The following is a 22,720-nucleotide window of genomic DNA, read 5'->3' as shown; positions in this document are numbered from 1 at the left end:
CTGCCCCGGAGACACAGCAGATCCCACAGGCAGAGGGCTCGGTCCCTCCAGATCGCCCCCCTCCCACTTCAGCCGCCAATCTCCAGTCTGGGTTGGTCGCTGGCGTTTCTGGTCCAACAGCAATAGATCAGAGGTCCCAACCTCTCCTCCTTGGGTTTGATTAGTTTGCTAGAGCAGCTCACAGAACTCAGTGAAACATGTTACTTCCTAGATCGCTGGTTTCCTATGAAGGGACATATATAACGCAGGGACGGGGTTCTAGAACAAGATACAGAGAAAGAGCTCAGAGCTTCCAGGCTTCCCCAGAGCTCGCCATCCCTCCATGTTCACCAACCCAGAAGCCCCTGAACTTGGTCCTTTTTGGTTTTTATGGAGACATTGTTAAATAGTTGTAATTGAACTCCCAGGCCTTTGGCGACTGAACTCAATCTCTAGCCCCTCTCCCTTCCCCAGAGGTCAAGGACACAGGACTGACACTTTCAACCCATCATAAGGTTGGTTCCCCAGGCAACCAGCCCCCATCCTTAGGTGACTTAGGGACTTCCCAAAGGTCGCCTCATTAACATAACAAAAGACACGCATTGTTCTAATCACTTAGGAAATTCCAAAGGTTTTAGGACCTCTAAATAAAGGCCAGAATAAAGACCAAAGATATATTTATCATTAATCAGATCATCATATCAGCTCACAGATTCTAGGGCCCCAGGTCAAGGTGTCTAGGAATGACCAGGTCCCCTTGTCCGGGGTGACAGGTCACAGTGTCCAGGGGCAACAGATCATGGTATCTGGGGTGACAGGTCATGGTGTCTAAGGTATAGGATGGGCTAAAAAAACCCGAGAGGAGCAGGAGCCAGGTTGCTATTGGGTTTGGACTCTGGCCTGTAGACCAGTGTCTTCCAGACTTCCGTCCCTCACCCACACTGCCACAGATTTGTACCTTACATGCTTTCCTCTTTTCCTCCCCTACTATGTAATAAACTTGTTTTCGTATTGATGTACTCATTTTATTTAAATCATTTTATTTTTTAAAAAGAAGCATTAAAAAAAAAAAAAAGGAAGCATCATCACCATCACGAATGGATAACCAGAATCCTTGAGCATCAACAGAAGGGAACTGTAAAAACAAAAACAGTGAAACCAAAACTGAGTTATTCAATCTTAGCGAGATGCTGTAACCTGTGGAAGGCTAGTCAGAAGAAGAGAAAGAGAATTGAAAAGGGAATTGCTTCTTGGTTTGGTGCCCTTTCGTGCCACACCCATGTAACACCTAAAATCGTTTTAGCGCCACCCCCCCACCCCCCCGACCTGGGAGTTGGTGTCCCCCACTTGGGTTGCCCTGGGGCAAATGTCCCATATTGGGTTATCCTGAGCCTATGTGACCCACACTTTTGCCTAATGGGAGCTAGGAGGCACTGTAAGCAAGAAAGAGACACCCGTGCCTGCATCTCAGTAGCGAGGGAGGAAGTGGGCAGTCTGGGGCAGGGGTGGGGGGTGATGTCTGCTCTCTAGCTTTAGCAACTGAGACCCAGAAGGAGGAGGTTTGGGGGGAGGGATGAAGAGCTCAGTTTGGGTTATATGGATTTTAAGATGTGGGGACATCCACGTGGAGACCCATATCCATGTGTTCAGAAAGTACTTATTGAGCACCTACTGTGTACCACACACAGAGCTCTAAGTCCCTGGGGATACAGCAGTGAACCAACCAAACAAAAATCTGTCCGCATGGAGTCTACCTTCTAGTGGGGGAGATGTGGGGGAACTGGTAAGAAATAGAGGGGTGAATATGTCCTAAAAATATCACATTAAATAGTGATGTGTGCTAGGTAGGATGTGGGAAGTGTCTGGAGAAGTGAGACGGATATATGGGTCTGGAGTTCAGGCAAGAGACTGGGGCTGGGGAGATATATGTAGAAGACACCATTCATTCATTCATTCATTCAACAAATGTTATTGAGCACATTCTATGAGCCAGCCACTATGTTACCTTGGGCCATACAGTCCCTGCCTTATGAAACGCCAGTCCAGAGTTACTAAAGGTGGTAGTTAACTCTACAGTGATGGGGTTCAGGGGAAGCAACCCAAAATGTGGCATTTTGGTATCTTGATTATTTTGAATTAAAGTTACTCAAGACAACCCATGCCAGATGGGCACTGGGACCCTTCCTCTGTCCCTCTGAAAGCTGGAACTAAATCTTCCATCTGAAAGATTCCCTCCCTGTGCTAACACCAGAGGTGGGAAATTCAGGGCCGAGAAGGAGGCATAAACAAACCTTGTCACTTTTACTCCTTTATTGCCCCAACCCAAATTTTGTTTAGAACTCTTTACCAGTCGAAGCTTCCAGGCATGTTTTCTCTGTCCTGTCAATTCCTCAGAGACTTGTGTTTCTTTGTCTAAAACATCTAAAAATTGCGTGCTTTTGGTCATTACTCAGGTCTGAATTTTATTATTGGATCTCCACGTGTACCTAATTAAACGTGGGGTTTTTTTCCTCCCATTAGTCTTTCTCATATCAATTTAATTCTTAGACCAGCCAGAAGAAACTTTGAAGAGTATAAGAAAAGTTTTCGTCCCCCACAACGGAAACGAGATTGCAGATGGAGTGTGTGTGTGTGTGTGTGGGGGGGTCTTGAGGACTCCAGATGTTTAAGGTAGGGCAAAGAAGGGGCGTCTGGGTGGCTCAGTGGGTTAAGCATCCAACTCTTGATTTCGGCTCAAGTCATATCTCAGGGTTGTGAGATCAAGCTCTGTGTCGGGCTCTATGCTGGGCATGGAGTCCCTCTGCCCATCCCCATCCCATGCTTGGAAGAAAAAAAAAAAAAGGTCAGGCAGAGAAGACCCTAGGAAAGGAGCCTGAACAGGAACAAGGAGCCAGAGCAGGAGAACCATGAAAGGCAGAAAGGTATGGATTGAAACAGACCAAAACATGGCACCCAGTCTTGGTGAAAGCAGATTCATGGCAGAAGTGAGGCAGCTTCTACACGGAGAGGGTTGAGGAGTGGGCGTGCAGGGAGGAAATGGAGACAGAGAGCAGACAGCTTTCAAGAATGTGGCTGGGGAGGGAAGGAGAGAGAGATGAGGAGGGAGAAGTAGGAGGGGTGGAGGGAACCTCTGATTGTTTGCAGATGGAGGGGACTTGAACAGAGACAAGCATTGGTGGGAAGAAGCCCTCAGAGGGAAGAAGCTTAGAACACGGCGGGGGCGGGGGGGGGGGTTGTGATGGCATTTTGGGATCCAGAGAGAGTGGTGGGCTCAGCCTTGGAGAAAAGGAATGGCCTTATTTCAGGATTGGCTATGTAATTTGAGGGGCTCAAAGCAAAACGAAAGTGCAGGTCTTCTTGTTGAAAAAGTATTAAGAATTCAAAATGGTGGGGCGCCTTCAGCTCAAATCATGATCTCAGGGTCCTGGGATCAAACCCCGCATTGGGCTCTCTGCTCAGTGGGGAGCCTGCTTCCTCCCTCTCTCTCTCTGCCTGCCTCTCTGCCTACTTGTGATCTCTGTCTGTCACATAAATAAATAAAATCTTAAAAAAAAAAAAAGAATTCAAAATGGTGACTCTTGGTATTCAGATAGGGAGTGGGCAAGAGGCTTGACCTGCTGACTTGGCTGAGTTGTGGCCTCTGAGCACCCAGCACATACACCTGGGGCTTGAAGAAAAGGCTGGGATGAGTCCAGAACCCCCAGTCAGACACGTGGAAATATCCATGTCCTAGTTCCCTAGTTCCTGCCATAACACGTCACTACAACTCCAGTGGTTTGAAAATAAAATGTATTATCTTTTTTTTTTTTTTTTAAAGATTTTACTTATTTATTTGACAGAGATCACAAGTAGGCAGAGAGGCAGGGCAGAAGCAGGCTCCCTGCTGAGCAGAGATTCCCGATGCGGGGCTCGATCCCAGGACCCTGAGACCATGACCTGAGCCAAAGGCAGAGGTTTAACCCACTGAGCCACCCAGATGCCCCTAAAATGTATTATCTTATAGTCCTGGAGGTCAGAAGACCGAAACTGGCGTCACCGAGCTAAAAATCAAGGTCTCGGCAGGACTGCATTCTTTCCGGACACTCTAGGGGAGAACCTGTTCCTTGGCTTTTCCAGCTTTTAGAGATCGCCTACATTCGTGGCTCATGGCCCCCTTCTTCCATCTACAAAGCCAGCAGCAGTATCTTCAAATTTCTCTCTGATATTAATTCTCCTACATCCCCTTTTCACTTAGAAGGGCCTTTAGGATTATATGAGCCTCGGGCCCATCTGAACAATCCAGGATAAACTTTCCATGGCAAAATCAATCCATCAGCAGCCTTTTTTGCCCCCCAATGGCAGTCTTGATTCCACTTTCAATCTTGACTTTCTCTTGCAATGTAACATAACATGTTCGCAGTTTCCCAGGATTAGGATGTGAGTATCTTTGGAGGTTCGTTATTCTATGTATCACAATCCTTAAGGCTGTTTTATGGTTGCAAAGGAAGCTCTGTAGTGGCTTACGTGAAAGCAGGTTTATGTTTTATTTAAGAATCCAGAGGTTGATTTGATCACTTGATAATGTAATCAAAGACCCACACTCTTTTCTTCTCCCATTCTGCCATACTCAGACACTATCTTTCATCTCCAGTCTTGTCCCCTCATGATCACAAGATGGTTGCCAAACCACCAGACATCACATCCAAAGCAACACAGGTGATGGCAGAGGGACCCTCTCCTACTGCTGCTCCCTTCGGTTAGAAAAGAGAACTGCGGGGCGCCTGGGTGGCTCAGTGGGTTAAGCCCCTGCCTTCGGCTCAGGTCATGATCTCGGGGTCCTGGGATCGAGTCCCGCATGGGGCTCTCTGCTCAGCGGGGAGCCTGCTTCCCTCTCTCTCTCTCTGCCTGCCTCTCAGTCTACTTGTGATTTCTGTCAAATAAATAAATAAAATCTTTACAAAAAAGAAAAAGAAAAGAGAACCGCCAGTTTGCACTGCTTGTCTGTGACAAAGAGGAAGGGCCCGATTTGTTGACCAACTCGAGCTGAATTTACCAGCAGAAAATCAGGAAATGCCAGTTCCTGGATGGGGTGAGGTGTCAGTGGATAGGAGCGAGGGGTCCAGATGGCCAGAACCGCAGATCAGTCTACAGCTGGGGTAAAAGTTTAGTCTGTGACCAGGGCTAGGGGTCAGCATGTGGCTGGGGTCAGTGTGCAGCCCCCAGGATCATGACTAGGTCCATAGTATGGGTCACGAATCCATTTATGGCTTGAGTCAGAAGTGATTCTGTGGCTGGAGTCAGATTTCAGACTGGAGCTAGGATTCCAAGTTTGGTTCAGTGTTACTCTCTCTCTCTCCCTGCATCTCTTGTCTCCTGCCCTGCGTTATCTACACCGATGTGAGCGTTGTCTAGCTGTACCCATGGGACGAGGTAAGCTTAGCGTGCTCCTACTCCAGCCCGTTCCCAGCCTCTCTTGTCTCATTCTCTTTCTCTGGAAAGATCTGTTGAAAGCTTGGTGCCTCAGGTCTGGGGGGAGGAGAGAAGCAGAGTCTGGGCAAGACCCCGTGAGATGGGGGAGGTACGGAAGAATGCGAGCAGAAAGGAGGGCCAGCCTGCAACAGGGGTGCGAGGGAGAAGACGTAATGTGTATGGATAGATGGGGAGACACGCATGGTCAACACCTCTGCACATACACGAGCACGGACTCTGCATCTGAACATCTAGAAGCTGTTGGAAGAATCGGTGGGATGATGCCATTGGGACCATTTCTGTCTTGGATTTCTACTGTGCCAGGCTGATCTTTTTTGCAATAAAGTAGCATTAAATTTAGAATGTCATTATCTCCTTTAACTATGGTTTTTTGTAAGCTTTTATTCATTTATCTGAGAGAGAGAGAGAGCATGAGCAGAGGGAGGAGGGGCAGAGGGAGAAGCAGATCCTGAGATCATGACCCCAGCCAAAGGCAGACACTCAACGGACTGAGCCACCCAGACGCCCCCTCTTTAATTATGTCTTGCGCCCTCATTCCCTCAACAACCACAGACCCACTCAGTATAATAGGAAGAATGCGAGCTTGCACAGCACTAACCCTGTGCAGGCACCATTCTAAGGCTTACATGAAGTAGCATATTTAATTTTAACTACTGGTCCTTGAGCGTGTACTAGTATCATTCCCGGTTTAGCACAGAGAGGCTATGGGACTGGCCCCCAGCCACACAGCAGATCCTTGGAGCACTCTGAATTCCTAATGTATGTCAACCCCTTTGGTGAGGTGCTGATGGGGCTGGGAGAGAAAGGCAAAGAAAGAGAGGTGGGGACGGGGCACTTTCTGGGCGTGGCAATGCCCTCGACGTGGAACCACGGGGACAGAGGCAGACGCTAGGGCCAGAGCGGCCACTAGGGGGCAGCAGGGACTAAGAAGCCAGCCGGCAGCCAATGGGGCGCGGCCAGTCCCGGCGCTGGACAGGTGCCTCTGGCTTGTCAATAAGCACGTGGAAAGGGTGGCATTTTGAGGAAAAACTGACACTGACCAGCTCCCATCAGGTATCAGGCATCCCAAGATCAGCTGGGCACCCATCATGGCATCTGCTCCTCACCCTGCCCCTGCGGGCTGCACGCTACCTCTCCGAAACGTCTTTGATGGGGTGGAAACTGAGGCCCAGAGGGGTCAAGCACTTTGCCCACAGTCACACAGCCTCGGATTGGCAAAGGCGGGTCTCAACGAGGCAGGGTGAGGGCAGAGCCCTTGCTTCTCGGAGTCTCAGTGTTCTGAGACCCGCAAGAGGGGTCTGCAAATATGGGCAAACGGTGGCCAAGAGGGGTCAGGAATCAGGGCTCTGGTCACGGGCAAGTCCCGCCCACGTCATAACCCTGCTGTGGGGTCCGATGAGCTCATGCCTTCCTTGCAGCGGCTCAAAAACTTTTTGCTGGTCTTTTCTTTTTCTTTTTCTTTCTTTCTTATTCTTTTTTTTTTTAATTAATAACTTTCGTGGGAAAATAATGTCAGAAAGGTTGTTCAACAGGATGTCACGGAGCTACACCTTTAAAAAACAAACATTCATTCGGTGACCGCCCACAGGGTGCCAGGATCTGGCGGGGGATGGGATTTCCGGTGGTTTTCACTTTCCTCTTCATACCTTTATGTTTTCTCTGAATTGGAGAAGGCTGGCACGTGCCAATCTAGTAATCAAACGCAAACAAACAGGAAGCAGGGAGTTTGTGTACAAAAATGTTAAAAGATAAAATTAAGTATAAAATAAAATAAAACAAAACAGAGACACACCTCCCCCTGGGGGGGGGCGGGGAATCTTCGTAAAATCAAGGCTGGGGATGTGTGGGGCCCGGGGCGGGGGAGACCCCCCCCCCGAAATCAACGCATCTCAGGCTGCCCGGGGTCTGGGAGGCCTAGCCCCCTCCCGCTCTTCCCTCCTCCGGTCCAGCCCCGCGGGGTGGGGGGAGGGGCGGGCCGCGGGGAAACGCCCACCGCCAGCATCTCGCTCCGCCCACACCCGGAGCCTACTTCCAGCTCTGGGTAGGGGGAGGCAATCCTGGTCTGGACCCGCCTGATCCGCCAGATCCCCCCTCCTCTGCCGCTCTAGGGGCAAACGTTTGGGGCAGCCAGTTCCTTCCGTCGTTCCGGATCCACACTGAGACAACGGACAAAGATAGGTCGTTAGAAAATGATCTAGAAGCCCTGTTCTGCCCAATACTAGAATCACCAGTCACAGGTGGCTGTTTACATTTAAATGTCAATTAAATCCATAAAATGTAAGAAGCAGGTCCTCAGCCACACTGGCCACATTTCAGGTGCTTACCAGCTACACGTGGACTGCAGTGGACAGCATGAAACCCTCTCCTTGTAGCAGAAAGTTCTGCCAGACAGTGCTATGCTGGACATTTGTCTTGCTACAAAAATCCCTTTCAAAAACTGTTCTTTGAGCCAACATTTCCTTTTTCTCTTTTCTTCTGATTCCCTTCCTGCAAATCTAAACTCAAACTTTGATCCATGCTTGTAATTTTTGAATTTTTGTGTTTCCTTTGATAACTAACTGACCTTCTGGGAGTAGTTAATACACATTCGGGTGAAGGAGTGAATTTCCAGGCTGCGAACTCCTGACCAGTGAAGGAGGGGGCCTAAGCGGGAGAGCCTGGGGACAGAGGAAGTAACAAAGGCTGCGGAGCTCCCACATCAGGATTAACCAAGGGTGACTGGAGCCGTCAGAGACCCACCAGGGAAGTCTGGAGGAAGCCCGAGAGATGATGAAGGTGAGGAGGAGGAGGGAGACTATCTCCAGGATATCCCTAGGATGCAGGCTTTATTATCCTTCCTGTTTTACGAATGGGAAAGCCAAGGTCTGGGCAGGATAAAGGGCCTGTAGCAAAGAAGAGGTCTGGGGATTCATCCCCCAAATGCCTTGGGGTTCCTTGCCTAATGCAGAGAACAATGCATTGTGTAGAATGCCGGAACAGAAAGGAACCTCAGACAACCGAGCCCCCTCTCTTGCAAGTGTGGCCATCAGGGTAGCTACTCAAGAGCCCAGAGTGATCACCGACATAGAGCTTAAATCCTGTATATTCGTCCTCACGCCATCTGCCTGGCTCTCGGGCTGGGATCGCTTCCAGACAGCCTGGCTAATGAAGACACTGCCTGGGTTCAGCAACGGATGGGGACGGGCCTGCCACTGACTAGTTGTGTGACCTTGGCAAAGTGTAGCAGCTGCTGGCAATACTCAGTCTGCATCTCTTTGATGTGCCAAAGGCTGCTCCAATATTCTTTACTCTCAGCCTGGGGACTTGTTTCCTGGAGCAGCCGGAGTGCTGGAGAATGAGTCCCTGGAAACAGCCCTTGACTGGACCCCAGTTCCCCCACCTTTGCAGGGATGCCCTTAGGCATGCACCATGCATGGCCAACCAGGGCTCCTGGAGGGGTGAGGGGCAGTTGCCCAGGCTAGCTCTGCTGGGGAACACACCCTTTCCTGCCTCCTGACCTTCCCTGACTCCCCTCCCCACCCCCCAGCAAAGTGTCCTAGAATTACCTCCTAAAGCAATGACCTGCACTTGAATCCTTGTCTCCGAGGAACCCCAGTTGAGATAGAAAGTTACTTAACCTCTTGGACCTCGATTCCTGTGGACGGGAAGAGCCAATGAGTTAAATAAAAGAGATAAAGTGCTCTCAACGAGGTCTAGCAGTACGTTTGTTTAATAAATGGGGGAGGAGGGCGGAGAAGGAGATAAAGAGTCTTTATTTATACAAAACCCTACGGCCTCCTGTTCCACCCTCCCCCGCTGAGACAAACCAGGTGATAAAATAATCTTTGAGATGCAAACAAGCATTACTCAACCCAGGGGGCAGGTCAATGGGCAGGCTAAGTGTGCCTGGTGTGGAAGTCTGGACCGCACAGCGAGGCTGGGTCAGTGGAGGGGGGGCCACGCCCTCCGTTTGGCCTCCCGTGGCTGCAGGCACAGAGCGGCCCCAAAGTGGCTGGCTGTGTTTATTCTGGGGATCCCATGCTTCACCGGAGCACCCCCCAGTCTTAACGGTCATGTGGGAACCTGACGGCAACTTGGTGGCTTGGTGACCACAATCTTCTGTGTCCCTTTGTGTCTGTCGCCCACTCCTAATGAAGGGCCCCATCCCCCCCCAACCCAGATCCTGCCTCCAGTGTCAACCCAAAGGAGATCTGTTCGGTGAATGGGCACCCCTGGGCAAATGAGGACCTGTCCCCGACTTCAATACCCATCCATTTCCCAAGGCCTCCAAGTCCTTCCCCCTTGGCTGGCTTGATTAGTTTCTGGGCTCGGCGTCCAATGCACGGGACGGCAGCAGCGAATCCCAGAACCGGACAAGACTTGAGTTCCAGGGTGAGGAGGTGCACAACGCAAGCCTTGCAGCGGGCGGGGGGGCACGGCAGGAACAGCACCCTGGACAAGCTGGGGACCCATGAAGAGGCCAACGGCTGGTGCACACGCCGAGGTTCCCAAGGAATTCCCGATCTCTGAAGCTGCCTCTGCCCGCTCCGCACGCCATCCACTCCCATGGGATGTGCTGAGCCCAGGCCAAGGCTGGGAGATTTGGGGCGCGCGGTCTGGTCTTTGTTTCCCTGCGTCGGACCACCTCCCCACTTCATACTGGGGTCATCCAAGTCTCTCATCCCTCTGCCAGGCCAGCCACCTTCCAGGGCTGGCTTCCAGCTGTGGCAGGCACAGTCCTCCCCTGCAGACGGCAGCGACGAGGGGACACCCCTACGAGGCGCTCGTGCACGTGGGCTCTGTGGACAGCACGGTCACCGTTCCGGGGGCCTGGCCTGGGCTCTGCACATGGCCGGGGGCCAGCTGGAAGGACGGGGAGGACTTGTCCTCCCCTGAGCCCAGGGGTGCCAGGGAGGCTGGAGAGAGGCTGGCCTCCGGGGAAGCTCCCGCTGGCAGGGCGTCTGGGGCCCTCAGGGGGCTCCCCAGCGGCGAGGACCTGTCACCACAGCAGCAGCCACAGCAGGGGCTGGGCACCACATGGGCCTTGCCACGCTCCTCCTGGTCATGCCACTGTTTCAGGTGGCCACACAGGTGGCAGGTAAGGGCCGAGTAGACGATGCTGCCGGCCAGGTCGTCCCTGAGGGCGTCTGTGGCTGGCTCTGGGGCCAGCAGGGTCTTGTGCCTGTCCCCTGCCTTCCCTGCTGGCTCTGCACACGGATGCTCTGGGGCGCTGTCTGTGAGAGGCGGGTCCCCAGGGCCGCGTGGTGGCTCCACATCCAGTCCAAAGGTGAACAGGGGGACGGGGAAGGGGGCCCCCGAGCCGCCCGGAGGGAGGTTCTGAAAGGGTTTGTAGCTCGCGTCCCCAGGGCTGGCCTCGCCCCCAGATGTCCCCGGGAGCAGGCTGGAGAAGGCCTTGTAGCCCGCGTCCCCAGAAGGGCCGAAGCCTGCCACCCCGCCGGCATCGGGGACACCGGCCTGCCTCACAGCGCATGCGAAGTCCCGGTAGCCGCTGCCGGGGCCGGGGGCCGGGGCCGCCCGGTGCTGTTGGACACTCTGGCGCAGAATCTGCTCCCAGCTCTCTGGCTCGGGCTGGGGGATGGAGGGGACGCTGGGGTCCACCTCCCCGGGGCGTTCAGTCTGCTCTGGGTCAGAGTCCCCCTCCCCGGGAGCTGCGGACTGGCTCAGGAGGCTGCCGAAGCTGCGGTACGCGGGGTTGTCTGTGACGACGGGGGGCATCTCTGGGAAAGCCGGGCTGGCCGGCCTCTGGGTCAGAGGGGCCCAAGGAGCGGACTCGGGGTGCAGAGGCTGCTCCCAGCCCCGCGGTGATGCCTCCTGGGGCCCTGTCCCCGGGAACTCAGCCCAGGGCCTCTGAGCACACTCAGGTCCTGAAGGAGGAGGAAGGCAGGATTCCTCCAAGCCCTGCGGGCAAAAGCCCCCAGTCTCCCCACCAAGAAGGTCCAGGAAGAGGCTTTCTGTCAGCCGGGCCGCGATGTCCTCCCTGCCCTCCTGGAAGCCGCCCCCGCTGTCCTGGAGCGATGGGCAGAAGCTTCTTTTATCTTCCTCCACCTCCTCGTCCTCCACATTCTCCACCGGGGCCTCAAAGAGCTCCACACACTGCACCACGCTGATGCTCTCTGGCCAGAGGATCGTCTTGCTGACCTCCACGGGGCACCATGCTGATTTTCCAGGAGCCTGGAAAGGCGCATTTCTGGCAGTCTTGGAGCACTCCTCATCCCTGTCCATGCTGTGCTCCAGCAAACAGGGAAGGAGCTTGGTAAGACAGGACTTCCAGTGTCTGCGTGCGAGAGAAGAGAGATGTTTGGGCAGGATTCAATTTCTCTGCAGGAAAAACTCCTACTCACCCGTCAAAGCCCAGCTCTGAAATTGTTCCGGATCGATGTCTATCTATTGCACACAGGCCTCCTGGCTTCATAATCAGTAATCTATCAGTCTCTCTCCACTACTACACTGGGAGCTCCCTGCAGGCAGGGCCTGTGTTTTATTTTGGGATTTCTGGAGGCCACACATAACCAAACAAGGAAAAGTCTCTGACAGGGACAATGATATTTAAAATACTTATCAATTTAAAATATCTGTCAATACCAAAGCATAAGTAATGACCATGGTCTGGAGCCCCCTGCTGGGCCAGCAATCAACCCTTTAGGGACTGGACCGTGATAGTCCGACAGTCCAGGAGGCCCTGGGGGAGGAGCTAGAGGTGACAGAGACAAAGGGAGGCCAGGGTGATGATCAGACACTCAAGGATTGAAGATGGCGGCTCTCTGCCAACCAGTATGTAATTACACCAACATTGTAACCACGGTCTGGCTTGTAACCTCTATCAGCCTTACTCAGGCCGGACTGCATTTCCAAGGGGGTTCGCCTGGGCCTGACCCCCCTGGTGAAACTCAGGGGGCTCAGCCACCATGCCCACCTCCGCAGACCATCCCTCTTCCTGCCCAGTATCACAAGACAAGTGCTGAAGGCTGAAGAGGAAAAGGCAGATATGGATTTTGGGTGGGGGGGTGGGGTGAGCCCACTCTTAAGGTGGGCCCACTGCCCTAATTCCAACCCCTTCCGAATCCACACAGGCTATGACCCAAGTTTGTATACATACGGGCACTTAGCTGGTTCCTGGCCTCGGGACCGCTTCCCCCACAGTGACACCTAAAATAAAGAGACAGCCAGTGAAACGGGGTGGAGAGGCCTTACAGCTGAGCGTGGCACACAGCTCGGTGAGCGTGTGCTGCAGAAGGGCCGTAAGGCTTGCCATCACACGGGCCAGAGGTCCAGTCCGGTCACTGTAGCTCTCTGAGCTTCAGCATCCTGGGAATCAGTGAGACTGCCTGGTACTAAGTTGCTAGCACTGATGGTAAAAACGGCCACAGTCTTCTGAAGCTCCTCCTACCACATGAATCTGTCCTCGCCGGGTGACTCGTTTTGGCCAAGAGAATGCCTTGGAAGCGACACTGGGCCAGCCAGCACAATGACCGACACGGCTTAGTCACCCCCGTGCTCCGGTGAGAGGCAGACAACTTCCCGATCTCTGAGGGAGGCCTCTGGGAAGGGGCCCAGCCCAGATCCCTGTACCCACACCACTACATGGAGCCCAGACCGCTTACCAGCACAAGCAAGGCCCAAGTCAGTGGTTGTCCTTCTGACTCTCTGAACTGTGGGCTGATTTGTTACACAGCAAAGCTAACTGATACACGAACAGCACTTCCTCTGTGCTAGACCCTGTGATAGACATTTTGTATCTATTGTCTCCATGAAGTCCAACATCAGTTAGGTAGGCACAACCGTAGCCCATAAGAGGGAAACTGAGGCTCAGAGAAGTGAAGCAACTTGCCCCAAGTCCACACTGCAGGTAAGTGGCAGAACTGGGGTTCAAAACCAGCCCCTCTGGACTCCAGAGCGACTCTGGAGAACTGAGGACACTCGGCTCTTCTGTGCTAGACGCGGCCTGTGTCACCTCCCTTCCCTCCCTCCTAGAGAATGCTGATATGGCCCAGGGTAAGCCCACATGGTAGTCTCGGTGGAGAAGCTGACCCACCCCTAGCTCGTGGCTGGTCTCTAGGTGTTCCCACTCCCCTACCCAGGAATGCTCTAGGGACAGGCATGTGGCATCATTTAGACCAATGAGAATTGAGGAGAGATTTGCCAGTGTCCTGGGGGCAGTTTTCTGCTCTTAAGGGGAAGACACAGGAAGCCTGTCCCCATCTCCCTCACCTTGTGGCTTCCTGTCTTGGTATAGGCACCTCTCCAGGAGATGACACGGAGGTGACCTCACGGGTCACCTCCTCCCAAGGGACGTTAAGAATCCAAGTGACCAACCCAGAGGAGCCCACTCCAATTGAACAGAGTACCCATGGGAGCCAAGGGGTGGGGAGTGAAGGCCTCTGGGCTCCTAGTGACTGACCACATGAAGCTGCTGAAACCCTGGAATCTTCCTGACTTCCCGTGGGCAGTTCCAAAAGCCACCTGGGATCCTTAACATCCCAGCTGCTTTGAATCCTACCTCCTGCCAAGGCAGTCCCAAGCATTGTCCCCGGCCCACGCTCCTACCTGTGAGTCCTGGATGACTATGGCCACTAGGGGGCTGTGGGCTGGGTTGGGAATCTGGTCCCACCATCCTTTCTTAACCCTGAAAAAGAAAAGGAAGAGGTATTGGACATCATGGCCGGGCTGATGCTCCTTCCATGACGGGCTCAGAGACCACACTGACTGGTTCCTGGATGTCTTGCCCTAATCCCACTCGACAGAGGAAGAAACCTGAATCCCAGAAGGGCAGTGGCAGCTGGACTGTGGGCATGACTCTCAGATTTGTGCTCTGGGAGGAGGGGGAGTTCCTGACGTGGCCACCTCTGTCTTCGGTAGGAAGGAGCCCCACGGAATCAGGACAGAGTTCTGGGTTCCCCCATCAGCGATGAAGCTGAGGAGACCCAGAGAGAAGCAGATTCCTTCTCTCCGTCTGGGTCTGGCTGGAGCCACAGAGTGTCAGCACCGGGAGGAGAGGTTCTCAGATGCCTCTGACCTGCCCTCGCCCACTCCACTCGGTCACGCAGCCCACATCTACTGGGCACCTACTACATGCCACTCACTGTATCAGCAACACAGCAGTGAAGGAGACGAGAAAATCCCTGCCCTTGCAGAACTGACCTTCTAGAAGAGACAGACATCAGCCATAGCCACTCCAGGGTCATGAATAAAAATAAAGACGATGGGGAAGAGAGGGGAATGGAGAGTGTGATCCAAGAAGGCCTCTCCGAGGAGGTAACTTCCGCGAGGTGACGGAGGGTACAGTGGGAGCCACGGTGACGCCTGGGAAAGGGCCTTCCTGGCGGGGGGAGGGGGGACAGGTGAAGGGAAACTGAGGCTCAGAGAAGGGGAGAAGACTTGCCTGGGGTCGTGCAGAGCCATCAAGACCAGAAGAGGGGAGCCTGCGTTCCCTGTGCACCTGCTGTGGGTGTGGGACCCAGAGCGCGAGACCCCCGCCCTCAGTCAATCCCCAGCCATCGCTAAGCCTTGTGGGGTGAGGGCTCACCAGACCCATTTCCAAGATGGGAGGGCTGAGGCCGTGAGACACTGGGATTCCAAGCATCTGAGCTCACCGGAAACAAGGCTCCTCTACCCTCCCTGCCCACTGTGACCCAGCACTCTCTTGGGACTCTTAGGACTCGTGAAATACGCTCCTTCAACCCACAAAGGAGGGACCCAAGATGGTCAGCCTCTCGTTGGCCACAAAGCTACCGAACTCCAAGGCCAGGATCCGGACCAGATCTGCAGACGCCGTCGCGGCAATGGTCCAGCATTCCTGTCTAGCATTCAACCGTCCAGCATTCCACGTGCCCCTTGTGTGTGGGCCTCACTCTGGGTACCCAGGGTGACCCACCTCGCTGCTGCCGGAGGATGGTCCTTCCCCAGCCCATTCCAACCTGTCAGGCCTGCCTGGCCTCCCCATCCAACACGGCACCCCAAAACAAACATTTCTCCCCTATACCCTGGTAAACTCCCTTCTGCACATAGATGGCTCTGGAAACCAGCTATGGCTCCTGGTTGACTTGGCATCTTCTGTCTCCCCACAAGGAGCACAGGGTCCTCGTCAGCCTTGCCCTTGGCTGTTGCCTCAGTGCCCTGTGAATAGCAGCTGCCTAAAAAAATACTTCTAGCGGAACGAAGGGGCCGGAAGCAGAAAGGTCCCGAGGCGGCTTCCCACCTACACGGCATACCCCGGGGCGGCCAGCTTGGTGGCATCCCATGCCGAAGCCCAGGACTCACTTGATGATGCTGATGTAGCAGGACAGACAGACGGCCAGGATGACAAGGCAGGAGATGCTGACGCCCAGTGGCAGGTGCTGCTCCCAGGGCTCATAGTCTGGAACGGGAGGGAAGCCGTCAGCCCGCATTGTGCAGGGTACCGACTGCTCTCTGCCTCCAGGAGACCGAAGCCTCAGGAAACGGTCGCCTGAGACCCTGCGTGAGCTGGCTGCCATCAAGCCCTCCCACTTCATCCCTTTCTTCTGAGCCCTGGTCACATGGCCGCCTCACTGTCCCCTGCTCCTCCAAAGCCCAGTGCCACCCCAGGATCTTGAACTTGCTGCTCTCTCTTTCCTGAAGCCCAGAGGTCAGGAGCAGTGACTCTGGACCTGGACTACCAGAGTTCAAAGCCTGACCCTGTCCTATCCTTGCTGGTGACGCAGCTTCTCTCCGCCTCATCTGTACACTGGGGTTAACGGACCGCTATGTCGCAGGATTGTCGTGGGGACGTCATACATGAGCGCTCAGAACACGGCACGCCCGTCTGGAGACCTTTGCTGGTGTCTGTACACCATTGGCTACTTCTCGCTCACTTCACGGTCACCTGCTCCAAAAAGTTCCCTCATGCCCTCTCTCCTGCTGCCCCTTCCCATCCCTCCGTGCCCTCGATGGACAGAGAAAGCACAGTAGCAACGGCCTCATCAACCACTCAGCACAAATAGAAATCAACAAAAATATCACTTATGCTCATCCTCTCTGAGATCACAGCGTGTACAAGAAGTACCACTGGGTCTGATTTTTATGGTGCTAATAAAGCAGCGTATACTTGTCGACAACAAATATATTTTAGAATACTTTTATAACCTCATTTCAATAAAGTTAGTTTCCCCTTGTGATCCCACATATCGTATTTCTCACATTTGAAAACAGCATTCTGAGACAGGGTCCGCAGGCTTCCCCAGACTGCCCAAGGGGTCCACAACACACAAAGGTTAGGAATCTTTGTCCCAGAGAGTGAAGGAGCCACAGGGAGGAAACCTCCCCCAAACCAGCTAGGTTCATGCCGGCTGTTACGTGAGCAAGAGATGCATTCCTACGGTGTTTGTAGGGAGCCGCGGGCTCATTTGTTACCGCAGCCTCGCGTGCCCACCCTGACCCTCCACCAGTCTGCCGGTCACCCGGTTACCTGCGGTTCAAGGCACCTGACGCAAGGGAAACGCAGATGCTCCGCTGGAGCAGACGTCTAGCCACAGCATGAAAGGGATGGGCAGACGGTCCGCCTGCCCTCGCCTCCCTGTGGATACTCACGGCTAACCCACGTGGTGCTGGGGCTCCACTCGCTCCACGTGCTGTTGTAGTTCTGGGCCCAGGCCCTCACTCGGGCGCTGTAGGAAGCGCCAGACTTCAGGGTGCTGGCTGCCACCCGGAGGGTAGGCTCCATGTAGGTCACATTATAGACTTTGAACTGGTAGAGGAAAGGGACACGTTAGTGCGTCAGCTTGGTGGAGAAGGTAAGGACCAGCTGCCCACAGCGGTTAAGAGCCATCAGCCCGGGCATTTTGTTGTTCCTCTGATTCGGGCCTTTCTTTGCCATCTCTACAATGGGAGGAGTCAGGGAATTGGCCCTCACCCAGCCACACCCCCTCCCCGCCCAGGCTCCCTGATCAGCCATGAGACATTATGGGGGCAACCCGAGTTTTAGTTTTCTCATCTGTAAAATGAGGGTAAGAGTCCCTACTGCCACCTTCTAGCCGTGGAACCCTAGGGAAGTGACATAATCTCTCTAGACCTTGATATCCTCCTTCTGCAAAATAGTGGTAATAGAAGTCCATACCCCACCCAGGGTGGTTGTGAGGGTTAAGGCAGGTAAACACGGAGGATAGTGCCTGGCATGTAGGAAGCATGACAGAGACCTTTCTACAGCACAGAAAAAGTCTGAGCCTCTCTCCTCTGCCGGCTCTCTGGAGCCTTCACACTTAAGCCCAAACTTTGGCCTAGAATCTCTGGGAAGGCACTTCTAAGACCTGTTAGTCAACAAAAAAGGTAACGAAAATTAGTAGGTGCTGTTGGCCACCTCTTAAGTTAAAAAAGAAAAAAAAAAAACCAGACTCTAGGAGGGCCCCTGGATTCCCACCTTGTAGCACACCCCTGTGTGTACTCCCCTCGTCTTCAGTGTGGGTGGGGCTTATGACCTGCTCCTATTCAACAGAGTGAGGCAAAAATGATGGGTAGGTAGGGACCACATGCATGGGGTTATATCTTGTAAGGCTAGAATTCCGGCTGGCTAGGAGACAACAGGGAAAGAACCGAGGGCAGCCTCCCACCAAGGACCAGCGAGAACCTGCAGCCCCCAGTCCAGCAGCCTGGAAGGAACAGTACCACCAACATCACAGTTGGCACTCAGGAGAGATCTTTCCCCAGTTGAGCCTCAGATGAGACCATAGCCATAGCCGAGTCCTTGACCACACCCTTGCGAGAGCCCATGCCAAGGTCCCAGCTCAGCCGCACCCAAACATCTGGCCTCTAGAAACTGTGGGTCAACAGAACACGTGCTGATTAACACAGCTACATTTGTGGTGATATTATTATATAGCAAGAGAAAACTAACATGTGATGAACACACGTTTGCTTGTCCACGCATCACTCTCTGGAAGGGCATGCATGCCTCCAAGGCCACTTGCTGGCTCTAACCTGGCCTTCCTTCCCCTCCTGGCAGGAGACGGGAGCAGTGGGGTCACAAGAGAAGCATATTACTATTCTAAGTCCTTTCCTACCATTTGAGTTTTTTTACTACATGTAAGTATTACTTTTATTTAAACAAACAAACAAACTTCTGGGTTCCATATTGATTCTGATGGCATGGGAATAGCCCAAATCCTCTGCCTGGGGCTCCTCTCCCCACCAGGTCCAACCCTTTGCAGCTCTGCTTCTGTGTGCAGGTTGGATGCATGCCTGGAGAAATGGTCTGGTGTGAAGTGAGCTGAGGGGAGGTACTGCACAGAGCCCCAACAGGTCCGCAGAGCTTCCCAGCGGAGCTGAGGTTGGGGAGGGGGTTGAAGGAGGAAATGGAGGCAGGAGGAGGAGGACACTCACTCACAGCCTTCTTCTCTTTCTAAATATGAGTAAGCAGGAAGTCCCAGCTGGCCTAGTTCTCCAAAGGAATTGTATAGTCTGGAGAGGAGAAGGGGATTGGGAAATATTTTACTAAGAAACGGAAGAGAAATCAGAGCTTGCAAGAAACTCCTTGTGGCTGTTGTTTCGGCCAAGAGGCCCGGTGTTTGGGAGGCCACTCCTGAGAGAAAGATCCGAGGTAGGACAAACAGTACAGGCTCTGGAGTTCAAATCCCGGCTTCCGACCCCAGCTTTGCCATTTCCAGCAACACTGGGTGAGTCGGTCCATCTCTCCACGGCTCGGTTTCCTTGTCACTGAAGTGGAGAGACCAGTAGCCTCCCACCTGCAAGGCTTTCCAGTGGACAGAGATCCGGGTGGAGCCTAGCACGTCTCAGGCACGCAGGAAATGGGAACCTTTATGACCATGAACATAGCATTCATGTCCCCCCCGCCATACTCCTCCCGGGGTATCACTGTCTCCTTGTACTTCCACGCCTGCGCTCGTGGGGTTCCCTCCATGCAGCCTACCTTTCCCTCCCTTCCCGATCTAGAAAGCTCTCAGACACCCTTCCACGCCCAGGATGAAACTCCACTTCCTTTGTAGAACCTTGTTCAGAAATCATCCAGGACCCTGAGTCGCTTTATCCCTCAAATCCCACAGCCAATTTCTAAGACGTCTCCTTCTCACTGAGCCCATCCAAGGAACGTACAGCGTGGGGACCGCAGCTACTAATATTCTATGCACTCCATAGGGGGACAGGCGGTATAGGTCACCGGACACATGGTGGGGGTCACTTTGCAATAGGCACAAACGTCAAAGCACTCTGTTGGACCCCTGAAACGCATACACTATTGCATGTCAGTTATATCACCAAAAAAAAAAAAAAAAAAAAAAAAAAAAGGATTGGTCCCACTGAGTCCGAGCCACAGCTGGTGCCTGCAATGCGGTAGCAAGCAGGGCTGGACGCGCACCCGGCGTCTACGCCATCACGGTCCGGACAGGTAAGCTTCCGGGCCCGCTCCCGCCTTCATCCTCATTGGTTAATCCTCATTGGTTAATCCTCAGACCAATCGCGGCCATCCCATTCCCTCGCCTGTGATTGGTTAGCGAGGAGCATGTGACCAGTGCTGGCCAATGACCAGTGAGGGGAACGGTACAGGTCGGGTCTGTCCCTGGGGTAGGGAGGGATGGGTGAGGAGTGTCCCAATGGCCTCTGCCCCATAATGAGAGAAGCCAGACTCAGAATTCCGAGGCCCTGGGCAGCCCGGAGCATGTCTGGGACAACGGAGCCATGGCCTGGGTATGCTGGTTAATTCTCTCACCTTGGCCGGAGTTCGGGGCCAGGTCCTGCCCCTGAGTGGGTCTCAGCCGTCCCTGTCCCCGTTCCTCCCTCCCGGGGTTCCCTCTGGGGAGCCTCCCCTTCCTCATTCTTTAGCCATCTGGCTCAGGTGGGGCTGACCGCACCTGCAGGTCCAGGGGAGGGCGCGTGGATCGCCGCTGGCCAATCAGAGCACAGCACCCGCACCCTCACGCCTGCCCACAGCCTGGGCTGGGTTCGGAGATTTGCATGGGAGCCAAGCCAGGCAACCAGCACTTCTACTGGGACTCTCGGGCGACAGAAACTTTTCCCGTTGTGGCTCTTGCAGGTAGCGAGCATGGAGCATGGAGCTCTTGGTGGATGTACTGGCCACTGCAGGAGGCAAGAACCTGCCTAAAAATGAAGCCAGTACAGACTAAGAGCAGGGAGCCAAGGGCGGGACAGATTGCGGGAACCAGGAGTGGGCTACCATAAGCAAATAAGGAACATGTCTTTGGACCCCATAGGTCACGCCTTTCTCTCCCCTCTTAATAAGCCTTGCACTTCCCAGGACACGGGGAGGGGATTTAGCTCCAAAATGGAACCTGCTCCTCGTCCCACGCTTTCTGGGCCTCTGCTGTGAGCACCCGGCTGCTCTGTTATCGCTACCCCCACCCCGACACCCGGGCCCCATGCCAGGGGAGAAACCACACCTGAGAGCCCGGGAGATGTGAATCAACACCCCTTCCCCCTCCCTGGCTGAGGCAGAAAGACAGGAAGCAGCCACAGAGGCTGATGTGGGAGTTGAAGACATGAGGAGCCCACTCCCTGGCAGAAGCCAAGCCAGCCTGGGTCCCTGGACACGGGGCGTGCCTCAGAGGGGGCCCTCCGAGAGTCTGACGTCATGACTTCTAGACCAGGGTGTGGGAGGGCAAGGCAGATGGGGCTTTCCGAGGCCTGTGGCGCTTGGGAGAAAAGGAGAACAATGTTTACGGCACACTGGCTGCCGGGCAGGAGAGCCTGTCCGTGTCATACACTCGGCACTCTGGGTAGCCCAGGGAGTAGGTACTCTCGTGAGACCCATACTACAGATGAGACAACTGAGGCACAAGGAGGTCACATGGCATGGCCAGGATCATGCAGCTGGTGAGCGGAAGCAGGTATCCGAACCCAGCTCTGAGGGGTTCAGATGCTGTCCCTCCCTGGGAATGTGTGAGGGGAACAGGAGGCCGGCAGGAAATGAGCTCTGTCCCCACTGGAAGCTGAAACAGAAGGGAGCCAAGCCCCCCACCGCTGCATACAGCCCCTGCTGGTATTTCCCGGATAGTCTGCTGTCCATCAGCTCTCCCTTTTAAAAACCTGTCACTACATTCATTTAAGAAGCAAGCTCACAATCACTGCCATGATGGCAAAGCCCGAATCGGATGCCATTAGCATCCTATAAGGTCAGTGCAGTGGGGACTGAGGGACAGCATGAAATGATGGCTGAACTTGTCCGGTGGGGGTGGGAGGCTCTGAGCCTGGGCCTCCTCTCTCCGTGAAAAAGGACTGAACCCAGCACAGGGCCAGGGGAAGTCGAGCCCTAGGTCCCCGATTTTGCAGTTGGGCCCCAAGGCCTGTCTCCACTCGCCCGAGTCCCAAGGGCTGTGGAGAAGCTCCCCGGCGCACACACTCACGTCCGTGGGGTCGTTTTCATTGGAAATGTGGACCATGTAGGTGAGCTCGGAGTACAGGTGATTATCGGTAGGGTATGGGTTTGTCCACATCAGCAGCCACATGTGGGAGACGTTGGGGTCAACCGTGAGGTTCCCGGGGGCCCTGGGCTTCACTGTGGAGAAGAGATGCCTGGTGAGGAGCTTGTCCGGGTGTGGGGAGGGGGATGGCCCCCAGGACATGGGTCAACTGTGGGGGCTCCCAGAGGGCACAGTCCATTAAGCATCTGACCCTTGACTGGGGCTCAGGTCATGGTCTCAGGGTCAGGGGATCGAGCCCCACGTTGGGGGGGGGGTCCTTGCTCAGCAGGGAGTCTGCTTGTGATTCTCTCCCTCTCCCTCTGTTCTTCCTTTCTCTCCCAAATAAATAAATAAATCTTTAGATTTTTAGCAAGCCACACCTCTGTAGCACATTTCTGGAATCCTACATGGATCGCAGCTCAGCAGAGAACAACTTTAATTCCAATTATAATGTTGCTAAAACTCTACTTGGCACTCGTGGTTATTAACCAGTTTTCTACAGTGAAATGCAAAAAAAATTGGCCTTTTTCACCTTTGTCCTTCACACTCTGGGTCCCGTCTATGTACTGTGTTTTTACTCACTGTTTTTATTTGGATTTGTGTGTTTTAAAACTTTGTCTCCTTTTCAGCAATCCTATCCAGGCAATCATAGCTATAAAATATGTATTAAAATCAATGCATGTGTGCAGAAATGATTTTAATTCATGGGTTTGCTCACTGGTCTCTTTAAACAACCCACTGACGGTGGGTGGCCCAAACACGCCCTTCAGGAACTGCAGAGCCCTGAACTCTGTGGATACAGGTGAACATTCTCCTCTGTGGTTTAGTAGCTGTGAGACCTTAGGCAGGTCACTTGCCTTCACTGTATTGTATTCAGATGTAAAATGGGGATA

General features: G+C 53.8%; 1 protein-coding gene across 5 annotated transcripts in view; it reads right to left on the bottom strand.

Moving 5' to 3' along the window:
- Positions 1–9,139: 9,139 nt before the first annotated feature.
- The window catches only part of IL4R (interleukin 4 receptor), a 35,504-nt gene continuing 21,923 nt past the window's right edge, over positions 9,140–22,720 (bottom strand). For 4 of the 5 annotated variants that reach the window (XM_044232750.1, XM_044232751.1, XM_044232748.1 and 1 more), the window contains 6 exons: positions 21,771–21,922; positions 16,993–17,149; positions 15,706–15,802; positions 13,993–14,071; positions 12,545–12,594; positions 9,140–11,722 (listed from right to left, as the gene is read on the bottom strand). In XM_044232750.1, the coding sequence (XP_044088685.1) occupies positions 10,201–11,722; positions 12,545–12,594; positions 13,993–14,071; positions 15,706–15,802; positions 16,993–17,149; positions 21,771–21,922 (2,057 nt within the window). In that variant the 3' untranslated portion in view covers positions 9,140–10,200. The remainder of the gene's footprint in view (positions 11,723–12,544; positions 12,595–13,992; positions 14,072–15,705; positions 15,803–16,992; positions 17,150–21,770; positions 21,923–22,720) is intronic. The other variant, XM_044232752.1, reaches the window with a different exon arrangement.

The sequence above is a fragment of the Neovison vison genome, chromosome 14 (genome assembly GCF_020171115.1).
Source record: "Neovison vison isolate M4711 chromosome 14, ASM_NN_V1, whole genome shotgun sequence".
NCBI classification, from domain to species: domain Eukaryota; kingdom Metazoa; phylum Chordata; class Mammalia; order Carnivora; family Mustelidae; genus Neogale; species Neogale vison.
Note: the sequence above shows the minus strand (reverse complement) of the source record. Positions and strands in the feature narration are given on the sequence as shown.